Source organism: Pimephales promelas, chromosome 5, assembly GCF_988280905.1.
Source record: "Pimephales promelas chromosome 5, fPimPro1.hap1.1, whole genome shotgun sequence".
In the NCBI taxonomy this organism is placed as follows: domain Eukaryota; kingdom Metazoa; phylum Chordata; class Actinopteri; order Cypriniformes; family Leuciscidae; genus Pimephales; species Pimephales promelas.
Window position 1 is genome coordinate 31,908,401 of NC_142773.1, and position 18,187 is coordinate 31,926,587.

The following is an 18,187-nucleotide window of genomic DNA, read 5'->3' on the forward strand; positions in this document are numbered from 1 at the left end:
TGGTCAGTTGTCGTAGAATATATAAATATATATTGGGTGAATTTAGGTTGATTTTGACACGTTTTCCCAGTCACCTCAAGTGTCACAATCAACCTGAAATATGTTTCCATATTAAGGGTAACAACAAAGCATCAAACATACCATGTGATTATTATAATTATTTATAGGCCATATTGTCAAGCTGAACAGCCACCCATAAACCAATTATAATAGACTTTAGAGTAGGCCTCTGACAGTGACAGTTGAAAGTCATTCAATGAATTGCCTCATCTAAATTTATTTAAGATTTTAAACATTATATTTCAAGTGTTAATATATTGCACTGTCATCTTAAACGAATTAACTAACTTATTAACTAATTGTAAAATTTTAGGCATAGCGTATGTTTTAGCCTAAATGCTTTAGCAGTTGCTTTACAAAAGTACGGTGACAGGTTTATTTATTCAAGTTTATTTAGTCATTACTGGCCTTGTGCTCATGTCATGACATTATAAGTCACTAGACAGGTATTTTAATGCTTATATTTCTACAAATATCACGATTTTAATAATACGTTGTTTAGTGGCCAAAATCATGGTAATAAGGTTGACGAGTTAAGATCGCCCCCTACTGACAAAAGTAGCAAAATATCAGATAAAGTGGCATTTGTCCTTGATGTTGTTTTAAGTTTCTTTTTCTTAAATTATGTAAAACACTTTAATAAAGGGGAGTAATGATGGTAACTGGGATGGTTACCCAACGTAAATGTTGTATGCACTAAAATATAATATGTAGGCCTAGTGAAAAAATATCTAGGCTACATTTTTTAATTAGCCAAATGTGAATATTTTCTAGTAGCCTAATGAATTCGGTAACACAAGGGAAAACAAGGCATCTTCGTGAAGAAAAAAGTAAAATAAAAAGTATTAAATACTTTATATGACTTACTGGATTTGTATTGATGTGTTGGGGGATGCAATCCCTATGGTAAAAATGTCAGCTTTTTATTGTTAGTCATTAAACATTACAAGTGAGTGATCAACATTGTCTGAAATATAGTTCTATCTTCAGCAAGACAAGACTAGGCCTGTTGTTCAGTAGCCTAAATGTTCACATCGCTATGAATTCCAGTCTTTTGTCATACCTGTACCTGTAACTGAATTTCCACCTCTTTGTGCGCGAACGCTTTGCGCAGTCAATGTGATTGGTTCGTTTCAGTACATCTATGAATTATGCACCTCACGTTGCGTAATTTTCCAGAGAAGAGGAGACAGATGGCGCATAGCATACAACTTACTGACAAGTTACTGGGAAGCAAACAGCGAAAAAGAGCTACGCGGCCAAATGTAGGATGGTAGGCGAAACAGCTCTTGTCAATGTCAAATGATGAGGAAATCCGCAAAGTGTTGACAGCGCCATGGATGAACATGTGATTGACGATTTATGTTGCGGTCAATGGACTTTCTGCACCTGTTTGCATCAGGAAAAAGACTATCTCCGCTGGGGAAGCCTTGCTGGTTCCGGCCGAGCAGTTTCAGCACCAGCGCCGACGACGGCATCATCACAGCTGACGTACTCATAAAGCGGAGCAAAGCGAAGATCGCACGCGATGTCCTCGGCGGTATTAGGTGAGTGACGCTCACATACCAGACGCTTGCATGTTGTTATCCAGCTGTACTTGTTAGTTAAAACCTATGCTTGTTTCAGTATCGCTGTGTTTTCTTTCTTTTGTATGACAAGATTGATAGCTATTGGAGCAGGATAAAGGTTGATCTGACGGTCTGATATTTGTTCAGTAAACATAATTCGCCTGTTCGTTATCGGCTGTTGATATTGTTTGTAAGTGTGTTAAATGGTATGGGCGCGTAGTCTATGTGACTGGCACATAAGCACATAAATAGGCTACACATAAATATATCCTTCATATTTATGAAATTATTTATAACTGTGCTCATTCAAGTTGTTACCATGTCATCAAAACATTTGACCCCATATATTTGAGGCAAAATCATTCTCCATGATATGTCCATTCATTCCTGCATGTTATGCTGCTCGACAACATCATTGTGTTCGAATGCAGTCACTTGAATCTTTAATTGTGCTTTAAAAGCTACTAGAGCTATATAGTAGCCTAAGTGAAATGTATATTTGTAATGTCACACTGTTAAATGCTACATCGAGCTACAGCGTTTTGTCTAGTTCTTTTCTGTTAGCTCTTGCAGAATGGCACCATAGTATGTTTTTTTATTCTTCAAAAAACATGAAATGTTATTTGAGCTGAATAATGTTAAAACTTCAGCTCTCATTTTCTTCACACTTCATGTAACTGTCATGCAACAAAGAGCACAGTTTGTGACACGGTGGTCACAAAATTGATAACATCTTTCACACAAGGACTCTGTTTCCTCCAAAGAACTTAGAACAAGTACTTCTACATCAGGAAAGCTTCATTTAACACATTGGCTCTGGTAAATAAAAGAAAAAATTGATTTAATTTGGCACTAATCCTCTTATTCGATTGAAAGGATTTATAAGTGTAAAGTGAGGTTTGGTAGACAACGATTCTGTAGAAATGTCAGTTTGGTTTGACCTCAATAGGTTGATAGCTCAAATGTAAAGCTGTGAGTGGTTTGTGACCATTTGTGTGCAGAGTGCAGATGTTTCAGTGGTCATATTTTTTTCTACTAACTAACTCTATAAAAAGAGATGGTTTAATCTTTTTGGGTCAAAACACAATTACTGGATTCACAATAATATATATATCACAATAATAAATTCTTTCCTCTTGCGAACAGAGAAATTGCTCAGAGGTCGCCTCTTTCATGCCAGGCAGTACCTCATGGGGCATAAATCTACCATCGCAATGGCACCCACTGAAAACTGTGATATTGTTATGACATTCCCAGGTATATGCAGTTTTTTAATATTTTAGATGTGTTTTCTCAGCTTTACATCTTAAATAGTATGTAATATTTGCTACCTTATATGAATGTAAATGTGGATGTTGTATAACATCTATTTTTCATTCTATAAAAAATAGAGTGATACTAAAATGTGAATTTAACGTAATTATTTTATTAGATCTATCTTGTTATCTTTTCCACAGACACCACAGATGACCATACGCTGTTATGGTTACTGAACCAAATCCGGTTGGGAATTCCACAAATCAGAATCCAGATCCGACAGCATAAATACACGCACACCTATGCATTCTTCATTGCCTCAACCTTTGAGAAGTAAGACACTGTACTTGACACCTACTTGCCTCTAGAAGTATCTCACCATAGTTATTGTATTGTATTTTTTTCATATAAAAAGTCTGAAACGTTTGACAGATTCTCACTCGGTCCTAAATAAATACAGCAGCGAAATCATCTTTGTGTTTTGTATTAAGCTTGTTGCGTGGAGCCGAACAGATGGGGATGCAAAAGGAAGTGAAGCCACGCTATGGAGGCGGCACTCGCAGGTTTTCGTGTGAGGAGGATGACATTTATGAAAACATCGAGAGTGAGCTGTGTTTCTTCACATCACAGGTCTTTCTTAATCTCTCATTTCCTGCTTTATGCAGTTCTCACATGTGAAATCATGAAATGTCTTATGTCATAAAGGTTTCATCAACACATTCATGAGATCATTTATCTGTGTTATTTTTTTAGGAGCGTCAGATTATTATCAAATATTGGTTGGATAATCTGCGGGCCAAACAAGGCGATGGCCTTCATAATATTCACTTCCTGGCGGGTCAACCAATCAGTAGATATTTTAGCAATTCTTTACTTGTTTTGTTTTTATTCTAAGAATTCATGTTTTTTTCTCAAATCTGATCACAATTTTGTGTGTCCTTGGCAGTACCAGAGCTTATAGCCAGGGGCGTGATTCTTCAAATGTTTCCCCTTCATGAGCAGAGAATCCTGAACCAGTTGATGACGTCTTGGGTTCAGGCAGTCTGTGAGAGGCAACCTCTAGGTGAGAACTCCTACATTTTCACCAACATGCACAAGAGCAGAGGCGACTAACTTTTAGTTGTTCTGAGATGGCTAGCGCTTTGCAGTGTTTGTGTAATGAGATTCTTCCACGGCTCTTCCTTTAGCAAACAAACTCATGTGTATCTACCTACTTTCTTCAGGGCTGACTGATTTGCTCTAAGCAAATATGAAGTGCTACCAGTCACTACATGTCTTGTTATATGTAATTAGATCTCTAAAAAGGAGCCCAAAAGTGATTCATTGTGAAGATATAATGTTTGTATAGGCATATTTGACTGTATTGCAGTTCAGACATTTTGTATTTTATCTCAGTGCCAATCTAGCAAGTGTCTCAATTGGAATTTACCATGTTTTGGGGGAAAAAAAAAATTCCCCCATAAAATTTCATTGTAATTGCTTATTGTAAAACGGCTTATTAAAATGCTGATTGTTTGGTTGTCCTATTCTTGACAGATGATGTGTGTGATTATTTTGGTGTGAAGATTGCCATGTACTTTGCATGGTTGGGCTTTTACACCAACTCTATGCTGTATCCAGCAGTGATTGGCTTTCTGCTCTGGATCTTTGCTGAGTCTGATCAGGCAGGTTATTTTCCTTAATATAAGAGTCCTACACTTTTAGAATGGAAGTATAAAAATAATACAAGAGTTTTTCATTTGGAAATGAGGCCTGGTTTTTATAACCAACCCTTTTTTTTTCATATGTAGACAAGTCAGGATATCTGTTGTGTGGTATTCGCCCTTTTCAATGTGGTGTGGGCAACACTGTTCCTGGAGAGATGGAAGCGAAGGGAAGCAGAACTGGCATACAAGTGGGGAACGCTGGACACCCCCACAGAGTCACTCGAGGAACCCCGTCCACAGTTTCGGGTATGCTGAGAACATTTTTACATGACCTTATATTATTTAAAGTTATTGATGGTCGTCTCTGCCCAAAGATTAATATGCTGATTTGGTGCTAAAGACATTAGATATAGAATGAGTTTCAGGATTGTAAGTTTAGAATTTGATCATTATATATTGGCTTCCCACCAGTGTTTAAATCAACCCCTGGACTGAACTGTAATTTTTGACTCCTTTTTCAACATATCAGGGAATTAAACGTTGCAGTCCAGTGACAGGCTGTGAGGAGTTTTTCTACCCACCCTGGAAGAGGAGAATGTTCCGCTGGCTGGTCAGCTTTCCCACCTGTATCCTCTGTCTCTGCTTCGTCTGCTTGGCCATGTTTATGTGCCTGGAGCTTCAAGTAAGTCCTCTAAACTTTGCTACAAAACTTCCTACAACAGGCTATTTTAAATATCTGTTATGCAGTTATGCAATTTTCCCAAGATATTTAAGATTCATGATTCCTTTTACAGGAATTTGTCATGGAAACAAAAGAGTTGCCAAGCATATGTAGATTTATTCCAAAAATTCTACTGGCTATAACTGTTACTGTATGTGATGAAGTGTACAAGAAAATAGCTCTCTGGCTCAATGATATGGGTAAGTCTTATATCAGCTTACAACATAATAGTATTTACAAAATGATTTGCATTTTTGGATTGTTTTACAATATCTGTGCAAATGAATTCAGCCTGAAACATAAATTGGGTCATTATTATATAGCAGCAAACTTGCATTCTTGGTTATTTCACTGCTTGTTTGTTCATTATTATTTTTTCTTTAGTGACGCCTGTTTATTAATCTTTCCATTTTAACAGAAAATTACAGACTTCAAAGCACTTATGACAATAATCTCATCCTCAAAACTGTTTTTGTAAGTTTAACTCTTAATTTCATATATTTATCTGTTTATTTTTGTATCAGAATATTGTAAAAACTGTGTATTTGATAAATGTATGAAGTGTGTAATGGTTAAATATTGTGTTCTGAATTTAAAGTTTCAGTTCATAAATTCTTACCTCAGCCTTTTCTACATCGGATTTTATCTCAAAGACATGGAGCGGTTAAAGGAGGTAACATAGACGACAGAGTAATATTAAAGCAACAATGTGTCATGAATAAATCATTCTGCACCCCATACAAAAATAAATAAATAATGACTCTCCTTAATTTACAGATGCTGGCTACGTTATTGATCATCCGCCAATTTCTACAAAATATCAAAGAAGTGTTACAGCCTTATCTCTATGAGCACCATAAATTAGGTGCTCTGAGGACGTTATGGGACTTAATTCAAACCATGCTCCTGAACTATAGTCATTTGATAGTGCAAAGAATACGACTGATTTGCCAAGCCAGTCTGGACATGAAAAAAAGTGGCATACCTCCTGAGCAATCAGAGAAGAGAGAGAGGAGGAGTTTAATTGGCAGCTACAGAGTTCCCAAAACAGAGGAAGGAGATGATGATGCTGGTCTGAAGCAAAGAAAGGTCAGCTTCACCGAGAAGGTGGAATACAAAGAGAAGGTTGTAGAAGAGCCGACAGAGGCCAGCTTACAGGACGATGGCAGTCCTACCCTTGTGGAGGAAGGAATGGATCCATCCTTAGTATTTGATATACGTGATGATGACGATGATGATGATGACAGAGAAATTGATGATTCTGTGAGTAAAGCCTTAGGACCCCAGAGAAGAAAGACAAAATCTGCTCCGGACAACAACAGCATGGAAAAGAAAATGTCCTGGATGGACCCTCCAGAGGAGACTGAATCTACTGTTTTGACCCAACCGGAAGTTGAAAGTTGCATGCTAATTTATGAGGTCTGTGCTCATCCACCTTGATCATCAGTCAGCTGATGCCGTTGCTAATAATACAAGTTTATAAATACTATTTTTGACACGTATGTTATACTTTCTGAACTCATTCATGGCATTTTTACAAATTATATCAAAAACAAGAATATTTTCTTTTGACTTGCAGGATACTCTCCAAGATTACCAGGAGATGTTCATACAGTTTGGCTATGTCGTGCTTTTCTCTTCTGCATTTCCTCTGGCAGCCATGTGTGCCCTCATAAACAACATTGTTGAGATCCGAAGTGATGCCTTAAAACTTTGCACAGGCCTCCAGAGACCATTTGGGCAAAGGGTTGAAAACATTGGACAATGGCAGGTCAGGAGATCTATTCAGATTAATTGCTTTATAAATAGTTAATAGCAGATTGTATTTCTTATTGTTTGAACTTGTTTGTTCTCTCACTTTTGTTTATTCAAATTTAAACAGACTGCAATGGAGGCAATGGGTCTGATTGCTATAATTGTGAACTGTTATCTTATTGGTCAATGTGGACAGCTGCAACGACTCTTCCCCTGGATGAGCCCTGAGGCGGCCATCGTCTCTGTTGTAGTATTAGAGGTAAATGACAAGTAATATATTTAAATAGTAAAAAAAAAACTGATTGCAATATATATATATATATAATATATATATATATATATATATATAATATATATATATATATATATTATTTTGAAAGAATTTTCTAACCAAAGCTGCATTTAACAGATAAAAAAATACAGTAAAAACAGTAATGTGAAATATTACTACAATTTAAAATAACTAACTAACTTTTTAAATATATTTTGAATTGTAATTTATTCCTGCAATGGCAGATCTGAATTGTCAGCATCATTACTCCGGTCATCAGTGTTACATTATCCTTCAGAAATAATTCTAATATGGTGCTCAGAAAGCATGTCTTATTACCAATGCTGAAAAAAGTTGAGCTCCTAAGTATTTATCTGAAAACTGTTATATATAATATATACAGTGTATATATATATATATATATATATATATATATAGAAATTTCTCAGGAAAGTTCAAAAGATTTATTTGAGCATTTATTTGAAATAGAAATGTTTGACAGCGTTGTAAATGTCTTTACTGCCAGTTCTGATAAATGTTATAAAATGAGAATACGAGTATTAAGTGTTGTGAATTGAATGTAACTCTTTCTTATATGGTTTTCAGCACTTTGCCATTTTGCTGAAATATGTTATTCATGTTGCAATTCCTGATATTCCAAATTGGGTGGCAGATGAAATGGCCAAACTTGAATACCAGCGGAGAGAAGCTCTCAAGGTAGCACGATGAGCATAAACAATAACCAAATATTTTTATATTTGGTACTGATAAGTCATTCATTATTATCATGTTATGGCTAATAAATGTAATTTCTTGGTTTGGTGTGTTGAAAGGGCTTGGTTATTGTCTTTTGACAATGTGTTGTTTGTGCTTCAGAAACATGAACGCCTCGCTCAGCAACACCAACAGCAACAACGGAGGAAGTCTGAAGAAGAAGAAGAACATCAAAAACTGGCAGAGGAACTGGCACGGCAAGACAGTGAGCAAGACAAGTCTGATCTCAGAGGGGGTGAGGACCATCCCCATGAAAAAAGCTCAGGGGCCAAGTTCAGCTCCGGAGGAGATAAACTCAAGAGACCCAGCTCCCTTTTAGGCAACAATAACGTAATGAAACTCAAACAGATAATCCCACTCCAGGGTAAATTCACCTCTACCACTTCTCCCACAAGTGGTGAGGCCAAACTTCCAGGTTTTCTGAAGTTCCTCAAGTCTCAAGAGATAAAAAAGGAAGCAGCTGCAACAGTTGCGCCAGGGGCTACACATGGGAGCCACGAGAAATTACAGTCTCCCAGCAAGTCCTTCAACCCAGGCAAACTCTTTAACTTTGGAAAAGAAAATCCATGTTCTGGTGCTGGTTCTGAACAGCAAGCGAAACTAGAAGATGCCTCAAGGGCCACTAATGCACAACACACAAATGACCAAAATCAATCCTCATCAAAAGAGCTTTCATCCGAGGTTGAAAAGAGTGAGAGCTCAGACTTTGGTAATAATCTTTCAAAAAAACAGTGAATGAAATGGTTATACAACTCAGTTAATATATAGCACTGATTGTGATGCTTAACATTTGCTTAAATATCATAAAGAAACCATGTGGTGATTGGAACTGCATGTTAAAGATCATTTTAATACAATATATTAATTTGAGTTCTCCATGTTGTTTACTCACAGAAGGCGGCATGCTAAAACCTGCATGGCAAAAACTGTTTAGGCATGGGCAAGCAAGAAAGGACGTTTGAATGAGCACTGTATTCATACATTTTTTAAAAAGATTTTCTAATTTTCTACACATTATTATTTTTCTTATATGAAACAGTAAATATGACAATCTAAAAATATTGTATTATCCTTGCTTATTTAGATCTTATGAGTGTGAACCCCTAATGCAATAAAATGGAATTACTGTGAAAATACATTTAAGCAGTTTATCAGACACAATATACACCGTTACTTCAGAGCCCTGTTTTTTTTAAACATTTGTACTATCATCGTAATAAAAAGTAAATGCACATCAAATGCTTAAATAAAATATGATACCAAACATCATGACAAATGTTGTTTTTATTTGAATACGATTATTGTGATTTTAAACTTCAATACTTCAAGGTGAGCTGGTGTATCAAAGCAACTGTCCGGTCAGAGTCTCAATGTGTCAAGGATTTTCGTCCTTTGAGCATTCGGCGCAGGATTACTTCGATTCCACCTGGAGAGCTAATTCTTTTGATCCAGCCATGGGTCCTCTTTCGTTTAATGTTGTTTGGTTGATATTCTGTCCCACGCTTGACTGTGCGGACTTGTTGATGGTGCCAGAGTGGTTGCTGGAGAACACTGGCTCCATCTGCCTTGATGTCCAGGTTTCTTTGCAGGAAAGTTTTCTGCTCGCCCCCTGCCCTGGACAGAACCAAGGAACCGATAGAGCGTAGTTGACTGCAGCTGAATATGGTAGGGTGACTGCCATTACTCCTGTAATATAATTAGAACATAATGTAATGTAAAATTTTAAACATACATGCATGCACTGCAGAGGAGCCCTGAAGACTGCAACCAAGTGTGCCTCAAAACTGAATGGCAGAGTGACAATGTACAGATGACTTTGTACATTGGTCTGACTAGAATGACTAAAGAAAAATGAAAGGTAATATGAATATAAACATATTGTCGCTCTTAAAAAGAAAGAGACTAGCATTTATTGCACTGCATTTCATACAGCATATATGTACTATAAAAAAATATCATTGCGCATATGCATATCTTTTAATGTTTTTTACTATGTTTTAGTGCAATTTATATTTAATCTAATTTTGCAATATATTCTCATTCGATTAATAACACATTGTAGCATGTGTGGCAAAATGAGATTATCACTACAGCTTATGGTCACAAAATAAAGTAACGTACAGCAAACTAATTTACCACAACTTGTTTATTAAAGAGATGAGTGATGCAACATACCAACGCAAACTCTGTGCTCCCGAAAAGCGCAAAAATACACGTAACGTGTTCATTTCGGCTACAGCTTCCTTCCATCAATATCATACCAAAGTCATCACGTGCTTAGTATCTCTTCCTCTGCTGGAATACTGTAAAGAGTTTTCAAAACTCACTACTGCCCCTTGAAGTCAAACTCGGAATATCATATGCGCAGCTGCATACTTGTAATATTTGTTTAATTTTAGTATATAAAAAACAGTAGCTGTTGGAAGGGAAAACATGCATGAATTCTTTCCACAGATAGTACAGCTCAGTTATGCTGAACCATGAGTGAACCAAATAGACAGACAGACTTTCAGGAGTGACTGGTGGGAGCAATAGAGCTGCGCCGCCGGAAGCGGAAGTGTGTCTTCAGTAACGACGTTCTGCTAGCTTTACGAACCACCAGGCTAATTCGGGAGCCAACAGTCGTTTAATTTCACAAACCTCTGAGGTACAACACTTTTAGCCGCCAATATGTTTAACAGAATGACAAGCCTATGGATGGGTGATGTAAGTATTGTGTTTTTACTTACTTTTCTTCGAAAATTCAGCGAGTGTGTAACGTTATGTAGGTTAGAAACCAGCAGCATGTGGTTTTAGCTCGACGTTACGCAAGCACAACCAACAGGCCAGAACATGTAAATACTAAACAGAACAAGTCACTACAGAAATAATCGAATTAAAATAGTGTTAGCTATATCGTATTATGTAACGTTAAACATGGTGATAATTAACGTTAATCCTTAAATTGTTTCCTCGTGTTTATTCTCGAGAAGCCCCTCATATTTGTAGCTACAAGTGTTTTTGTGTCGTAGTGTAAATATTGTGAATGTATGTCCGGTTTATGATTTGTAGTTAACTTACCAACTAAACGATCGTTAAAGTTTTATATCGCCGGTGATTGTGTGACGCAGACGTTTGTTTTCTCCTATAAATTATTAACGTTTTATGTAAAATATGCTGACATCGATCTGCTGGGATTTAAGCCATTCATTTTATTATTTGTTTTTCAGTTAGACCCATACATGGATGAAAACTTCATTAAGCAAGCTTTCAGCACAATGGGAGAGACTGCCTACGGTGTCAAAATTATCACACATCGAGTTACCGGGTAAGATTACATGGATTCTCTAAATAGTGCAAGCAATAGTCTGTTCCGGAAGTAAAAAGACCCATTCACTTTCTTTGAAGGGATTTGTTAATGGTAATATACACGGGTTAGACAAAGAAATGGAATCACTAGGTTTTAGACTTAAATCATTTGTGTCGGTATCGGCCATAACAGCAATATTAAAATCGGTATCGGCCACAATTTTCACATCGGTGCATCATTAGTTGGCACCAATGAAACTGACATTTGGCAACCCAAATCCAAGCCTACTGATAGACCTACTATGAGCAGCCTGCATCATTTCAATTACATTTTTAAAAAATAATTGTTTAACAATGGATTTCCTGGTAAAAAATCACATTACCTATGATTCTGCAGAAAATTCTCCACCAATCAGAGTCAAGCAAATCACACTAACTTTTAGCACCGTTCACGATCATTAAAAATGACAGTGAGTTTCCCTACATTATCAAACTAAATATATATATAGCTTAAAAGTGTAAAATGTTGTTAGTCTATAAATAATAAACATCTGTAGGCATGGGATTGTAGTTCTTTTGCACAGTACACAGTCTTATATACATTTTGTCCAATTTTCAAATAACTGTTCTGTATTTCCTCAGAGGCTCGGCTGGATACTGTTTTGTGGAGATGGCAGATGAGGCCAGCGTTGATCGTTGTGTGCAGCGGCTTAATGGGAAGCTGGTTCCAGGATCAAATCCGGTGAGACGCCAAACTTGCATCCATTAAATTGTATAGGTCACCTATACAATTTAATCTATATTTGAATTCAATACATTCATATATTTAGATTATTATAGGAAGGCATATCCAGCATGGCCCCCACCTCATATGAGACATTTCAGTTATCACTCTATACATTACTAGTGATGGGCAAGTTACAGAGCTCAATTTCTTCCCTAAGGAAGGTGGTTGAGGCTGTTTATAAAATGACTTTGTTTGAAGCTGGTGAATAAACTCTGTTAGGAACTAGCTGACGAATGGGATAAAGCCAGTACTGATTGGTGGAGGTATGTGGAAATAATAGCTTCCTTACTCAAATAATAAGACACTTTGTTAGCGAATTATGTCCATACTACAAGCAAAGTGTCATTCCACTTGCTCAATGGTTTTATTTCTTTTCTTTTCAGCCCAGGAAGTTCAAGCTAAACTATGCAACATATGGGAAAAGGCCTGAGCCTGGGTAAGCACACATTGTCCATAATAACATCTTGTTTTCTGATCTCTTTTTGAGAAATCAAACAGAAATCAGTTGGTTCATTCTGTGACGGGTCAACTAGATGGGCCCGGCTCAATTAATATTTTGTTAATATTTTTTTTTTTTCTGAAGAAAGACTAACAAAAATAGGAATGAAAGCCTATTGCCAAATGCAATGGATAAATATTTACAAAGTAATCCATTATTTTGGATTACTTTGGGGGGAATGACTATTTTAACTTAAAATACCAATACCAATAACAATACCATGTCTCTTGTGTGCAGGAATTATAAATTTATTATTTTTTTCATTTTAGTTAGTATTGAGCAAAAAATGAGTTTCAGAGTTCTGGGGTTTCCTTAGCAAAATGTTTCTTGTTAGAACCAAACAGATGTTAAGGAAGTTATTTTTATTATAAGAAAACATTGAAAAGTTTGAAAATAATAAAGTCAATCACTGCTGTTTTATTTTCAGACAGATGCAGTTGTAACCTAAACATTTTATTTGTGTATTTAACATTTGTTGATTGGGTCTGTTAACTGATGTTGGCTCCAGACAAGTTAAAGAACCAGAATCTATAAGAATAGTGAGATAATACTTGAGTTACATGCTAGCAAACTTTGGAAAAATAATATGTATGGTACTTAGACAGGCATGTTCTGTGCCAGTGGTTTTCAACTTGTAGGCTACGGCCCCCAGTGGGTTGCGACGGTATAAAAAAATAAATATTAAACTGTTACTGACATGTATTCACAAGGGCTGCTCGATGTATCGAACAATGATCGTCATCGCGTGATCGCGATAATAGTAAATGCAATATCCGTATCGCAGAGAGGTGTCTGTATGTCTGAAATATGGCAATATTCAATAGAGAAGTGTCACAAATACAGGTACTAAGAGGCCGGGAGACATATCGCGTATAAAAACGCCTGGAAAGTCCTTACTGTCAGTAAGGTAATAAGTATCAGCAAAGGATTCATTGATTTCTAGACCTTGTATTAGCTTTACTTCTAGATATATTTATGGAGATGAGAAATAAAAACCTGCCCTGTTAAAAAACAAAACGTGATATGTGATAACCGTAACATAAGTGATGGTGTCAATAAGTTGTGCGGAAAAATTGTGGCCACATCGAGAGGAAACTAATCTTCACGGTCATCTCATCTGAAAGGCAGCCTCAGGGCTATGAAGACTTCAAAAAGTGTAAGCCCACATCTACCAAAACTGCTAACGAAATGCCACGTAACAATAACAGAGTCTCAAAGACAACTGTTCATTAAAGTTTTGCAAGTATAACTCCATCGGAAAAAAACCCTGAGATATTCTTTTGAAGATTAGATTATATTTCAACCTACCTGTTTTTTTTTTAGTCTAATCATTACATATAAATAATTTTTTTTTAAAAAGGGAAATTTTATATCACAAAAAATATCGCTATCGTGATAGTCAACAAAATCGCATATTTTCCCAGTATCGTGCAGCCCTAGTAATCACAATTTAAGCTCGCTGTTCAGTTATGTTAAGAATAAGCCACCAATTTATCTACCATACTTTTGCTGCATAGTAACTGTGGGCTACAACAGATTTAAACATGGATAAATGGTTATCAACAGGGTCGCTGAAAAGGATAAATGCAGATCGTTCATCATCTACAAGTAAGGATAAATCTATAGCAATGACTGACATCAAAAAGACAAAAATAAAGCTAAATGAAAAAAATACAATACACAGTACACAGAGTCATTAAACAACTCATTAGTCAGCCAAGAAAAAATACGGTGTGTAACAGTGCGTGTCCACTGACGCAGAGCAAGCGTTTTCAGTTAATTCCTGTGGAAGTTGAGAGTGAAGATCAACTTCCATAAGAATGAACTGAAAACTAAAGTAATTTTCTCCCCCACGTGCATTTTGCCTTTAAATCTCAGTTGAAAATGGTAATTTTGACCCCCCCCCCCCCTTTACAAAATAGTGGGTTATTCAGTAAATATTCCTCTATGACATTTAATAGTTTGGCTTTTACCACTATTAAAGTTTGCCTTTCTTCAGAATAATATTAACAAAAAAAAATAGCTGGGAAAATGTCAAATTTGTTTTAACACCGAATGACCCAGTTAATTTTTGTGGTTAAATATAATTTTTTTCACAAAACCGAATAAATGAAAATTGTGAAGTTTTTTTTCACTTTATAAGGTTTACTTACTTTTTCAGCCCAGAATTCTCTGTCTTTGTTGGAGATCTCACATCAGAAGTGGATGACTACCAACTTCATCAGTTTTTTCTGAAAAAATTCCCTTCATGCAAAGGAGCCAAAGTTGTCACTGATCCCTATGGGAACTCCAGGTATGAAATGTTTTAGCCATCACATGTACTGCATAACCTTACTTGGCTTTCTCTGACAGTTCGACCTACTGATCTTCACCACAGAATGAGGTCTCCTTTTCATTTTTATTTTATATTTTTTAAAAGCTTATTTTCAGTCTATACTCTTTACCCTCCCTCTCCTAAAAAGGGCCAGACAATACATGGATGTGATTTGCCGTTGTTACAAATCTGCTAAAACTATTGTTTTCCCCATATAGGGTAAGCAAGAGCAACTCACAATTGAAGTGATGCTACTTCATGTTAAAAGTAAAAGTGAAGTTTCAGTTCTACCATCAAATAAATATTTTAATTTCTGAATACATATTGAAATATGCATATACTGCATGATGAGGCGCATGAAGAGTGAGTGAACGGGTGCTGATGATCTAGTTCTTTCAAACAGGGGTTATGGCTTTGTGAAGTTTAGTGATGAGAATGAACAGAAGAAAGCCCTTGAGGAGTTTCAGAACGCATCAGGCCTGGGAGGAAAATCCATCAGGATAAGCATCGCCGTCAACAAAGGGTATATTTCATCCAATTTTTGATTAATGTTTAAATTAAATATTAAAGGTATAGCGGAGGATCTTTCCGAATTTTAGAGAAGACCCGCCCTCTCCAATTTAAAAAAAAAAAAATGTACATGGACAAACACAACACTCTTGCTCCCGAGAGGGAACGTCTATTATGCCTTACACAATTATGTTGCAAATTATAAACTAACTCAAAAACATTCATAAAAAAGACAACATGTCAAATGCCCTACCGTGTTTTATTTACTTATTATACTGATCGATTGAGTGACCGAGGACTCAAGACATGATATGTGCAACCCTGTATCACGCGAAATACGTTCTGAGGAAACTATTTTGCAAATCGCAATTACGTTACATGGCAACATATAAGCAGTGCTATTACGTTGGTCCTTAACCTAATATGTCTCATTGTTAATAATACGTTATTTTTATACATAGTTGCATATGTAATGGAGAAGTAGCTTGTTGCATTTGTGTAATAATAAACACACAAGGTTTTAGAATATGAACACATGAACACACAAGGTTTTAGAATATTTCAGGGTGATACCATTTATCATTTGGTCAAAAGGCTACTTTAGACAAATTGAGATGTTTACCGTGTCTATGCGGCATGACTTGTGCCAGGGCTAGCATTGCTAAGTAGCTTGCATTAACTTTTACTAGTGATTTTAAATTGATTTCTCCAAATAGCATGACAAACTTTACCTGTCTAGTAGAATCTTCGCGACTGCGGCATCAGTGAGAAGCCCAACCTGTGCTTTTAGCGCACGCCAGCATATTAACCCAAAATCTCTCTGGTCTTGTTTCTATATTCTGTGGCCTTTCTCTTCTTATCATACACTTCGTATACATTTTTTCTCTTTCGACCCTCAGCCATTTTCAAAGGAATGGTTGAAACCGCAACTCCGACATAATACACCTGAAAGTGAAAACTACATAGGGATGAGCACGTACGACGGCCTTACGTAAACATATCACCAGAATGATTGACACTTAGGTGGACCAATAGTAGACTACCCACCCGGAAAAAGAAAATCCTCCGCTATACCTTTAAATATTTTAGTGGATAAAAACCATCAGAGTTATACATATTTTTTTAACAATACCTGTTCTTGTCTTTGGAAAAACTTTGAAGGTTTTTTTTATCCACTTCAAATGTTTATTACTGTATATTCATTGTCATTAAGTGTGGTCGGTGAGACTTAGTCCTGATATTTGAACTTTTACCTGACAAATCCACATGAAATTGGCCTTGCCTTGCCTTGCCTTATATTCTCTCTGTTACATTTCAGCAACAAATCAAGCAGTTACCACAACCAGAATAACAGCTACAACAACAACTATCAACAGCAGTACTATCAACAGCCCTATAACAGTTACTATCCACAGTGGGGCTATGATCAGTACAGTGGTTACAACTACGGATATAACCCATATGCTACCCCCCCACCAGTTCCACATGGGATGATGGGAGTACCCCCACCTATGGGGGTGCCCCCCAACCCGGCTGACATGCAGGGATCCACAGAGGTATCTTAACAGCTGCAAACACAAGAGCAATAAAACGCATTATTTTTTTTTTTATTTTTTTTCTGTTCTAGAATTGACCATTTCTATTTTGCTTTTGCAGTCCCATGATGGCACTGAGGATGTTGAGGAGGACCCTGCTGAAGGTAATATTTAGTTCCACTGATTAGTTCCAAATTTTTGATTATAGCATGAACACCAGTGAGTTGCTCACCATCTTTCTTCTCCCTCAGATCCAAACCTGCAGGTGGATGTGGATGCATTAAATAAGCAATACATGGAGCGTAGTGAGGAGCTCTATGATTCACTCATGGATTGCCACTGGCAGCCATTGGACAGTGTCACGTCTGAAATTCCTATGATGAATGGTTCTTGACTGACTGTACCAACCACTTTTACTTTGTGAAGGAACATGCCTTTTTATAATGCTCTGAGCAAGTTTTCAGAGAATGTTTTTCTCCTTTTCGGCTTTTTATTTGAAGCTTCCTCCCAGCAGACAAGATGTTTTTCTGTGTGCATGTACATCACCCTTTTTCTTCTTTTCAGAGTTATGTAGTTAAGGTTTTGTTGAACAGATTTTTTAAGATATATGGAACAAATCTACTTTATTACCATTGTCATTTTAACCGGGAGCTATTCCTGATCTTGCCTTATTAAACTTTTCCATTATAGAAGCATGCTTTGTCGGTACTAAAATTAAAATTGTCTGGTCTACATTTGCATTTATATATCTTTGAATATATCCCTTATTGTCTTGTCATGAAACCACCTTTGGTTTTTGAAGGCTTTGTTCAAGAGATTGGTAATTTTTAGCAATGTTTGCAAAGCGAGACAACTGTAAAAATGAATGCCACACTGACCCAAAATGAATCTAAAGATCCCTAAATTACATATGAGTTTGAGCATAATTGCATCAAGTTTTTTATTTAAAGTTGAGATTTTCAGAAATTCTGGAGTATTTTTGTAATAAAAATAAATTGAAATGGTCAAAAATGAGCCTGATAAATTGATATGGTGTCCCGTTTGTTTCTTCATTTGTTTGGAATCATTTTCTCTGTGAAATAGGTAGTGTATTAGGGTCAAAACTATTGGAAAAAAATAGAGATAGTTCAGTTCCAAATGTGTTTTTCCTTTGAACACAAAAGATATTTTGTTCCACTGCATTGGAAATCGGAGTAAAAAAA

The 18,187-nt window shown here is 36.4% G+C and overlaps 3 protein-coding genes across 5 annotated transcripts; 2 read left to right on the plus strand and 1 right to left on the minus strand.

Moving 5' to 3' along the window:
* The first annotated feature begins 1,038 nt into the window (after positions 1-1,038).
* Positions 1,039-9,321, plus strand: ano8a (anoctamin 8a). 3 transcript variants are annotated; one of them, XM_039677505.2, is made up of 19 exons: positions 1,039-1,333; positions 1,463-1,607; positions 2,775-2,885; positions 3,086-3,218; positions 3,377-3,515; positions 3,639-3,735; positions 3,832-3,948; positions 4,422-4,549; positions 4,676-4,837; positions 5,061-5,213; positions 5,326-5,452; positions 5,671-5,726; positions 5,851-5,925; positions 6,030-6,671; positions 6,832-7,023; positions 7,135-7,266; positions 7,885-7,995; positions 8,155-8,761; positions 8,947-9,321. In XM_039677505.2, exons 2-19 carry the CDS (start codon positions 1,589-1,591, stop codon positions 9,012-9,014), a joined length of 3,069 nt encoding a protein of 1,022 aa, XP_039533439.2. In that variant the 5' UTR covers positions 1,039-1,333; positions 1,463-1,588; the 3' UTR covers positions 9,015-9,321. The 3 variants fall into 3 exon arrangements, with proteins under 3 accessions (XP_039533439.2, XP_039533438.2, XP_088987435.1); XM_039677504.2 differs by having other exon boundaries at positions 1,039-1,607; XM_089131309.1 differs by having other exon boundaries at positions 1,041-1,607; positions 8,155-9,321.
* On the minus strand, positions 9,319-10,386 carry mrpl34 (mitochondrial ribosomal protein L34). Its single transcript, XM_039677507.2, has 2 exons — positions 10,228-10,386; positions 9,319-9,738 (listed from the first exon to the last, which is right to left on the minus strand). Exons 1-2 carry the CDS (start codon positions 10,278-10,280, stop codon positions 9,420-9,422), a joined length of 372 nt encoding a protein of 123 aa, XP_039533441.1. The 5' UTR covers positions 10,281-10,386; the 3' UTR covers positions 9,319-9,419.
* Positions 10,387-10,599: 213 nt separating this feature from the next.
* On the plus strand, positions 10,600-18,013 carry trnau1apb (tRNA selenocysteine 1 associated protein 1b). Its single transcript, XM_039677089.2, has 9 exons — positions 10,600-10,758; positions 11,262-11,359; positions 11,983-12,082; positions 12,511-12,563; positions 14,788-14,919; positions 15,344-15,463; positions 16,769-17,006; positions 17,107-17,149; positions 17,237-18,013. The coding sequence occupies exons 1-9, from the start codon at positions 10,723-10,725 to the stop codon at positions 17,377-17,379; spliced, it is 963 nt and encodes a 320-aa protein (XP_039533023.1). The 5' UTR covers positions 10,600-10,722; the 3' UTR covers positions 17,380-18,013.
* Positions 18,014-18,187: the final 174 nt, after the last annotated feature.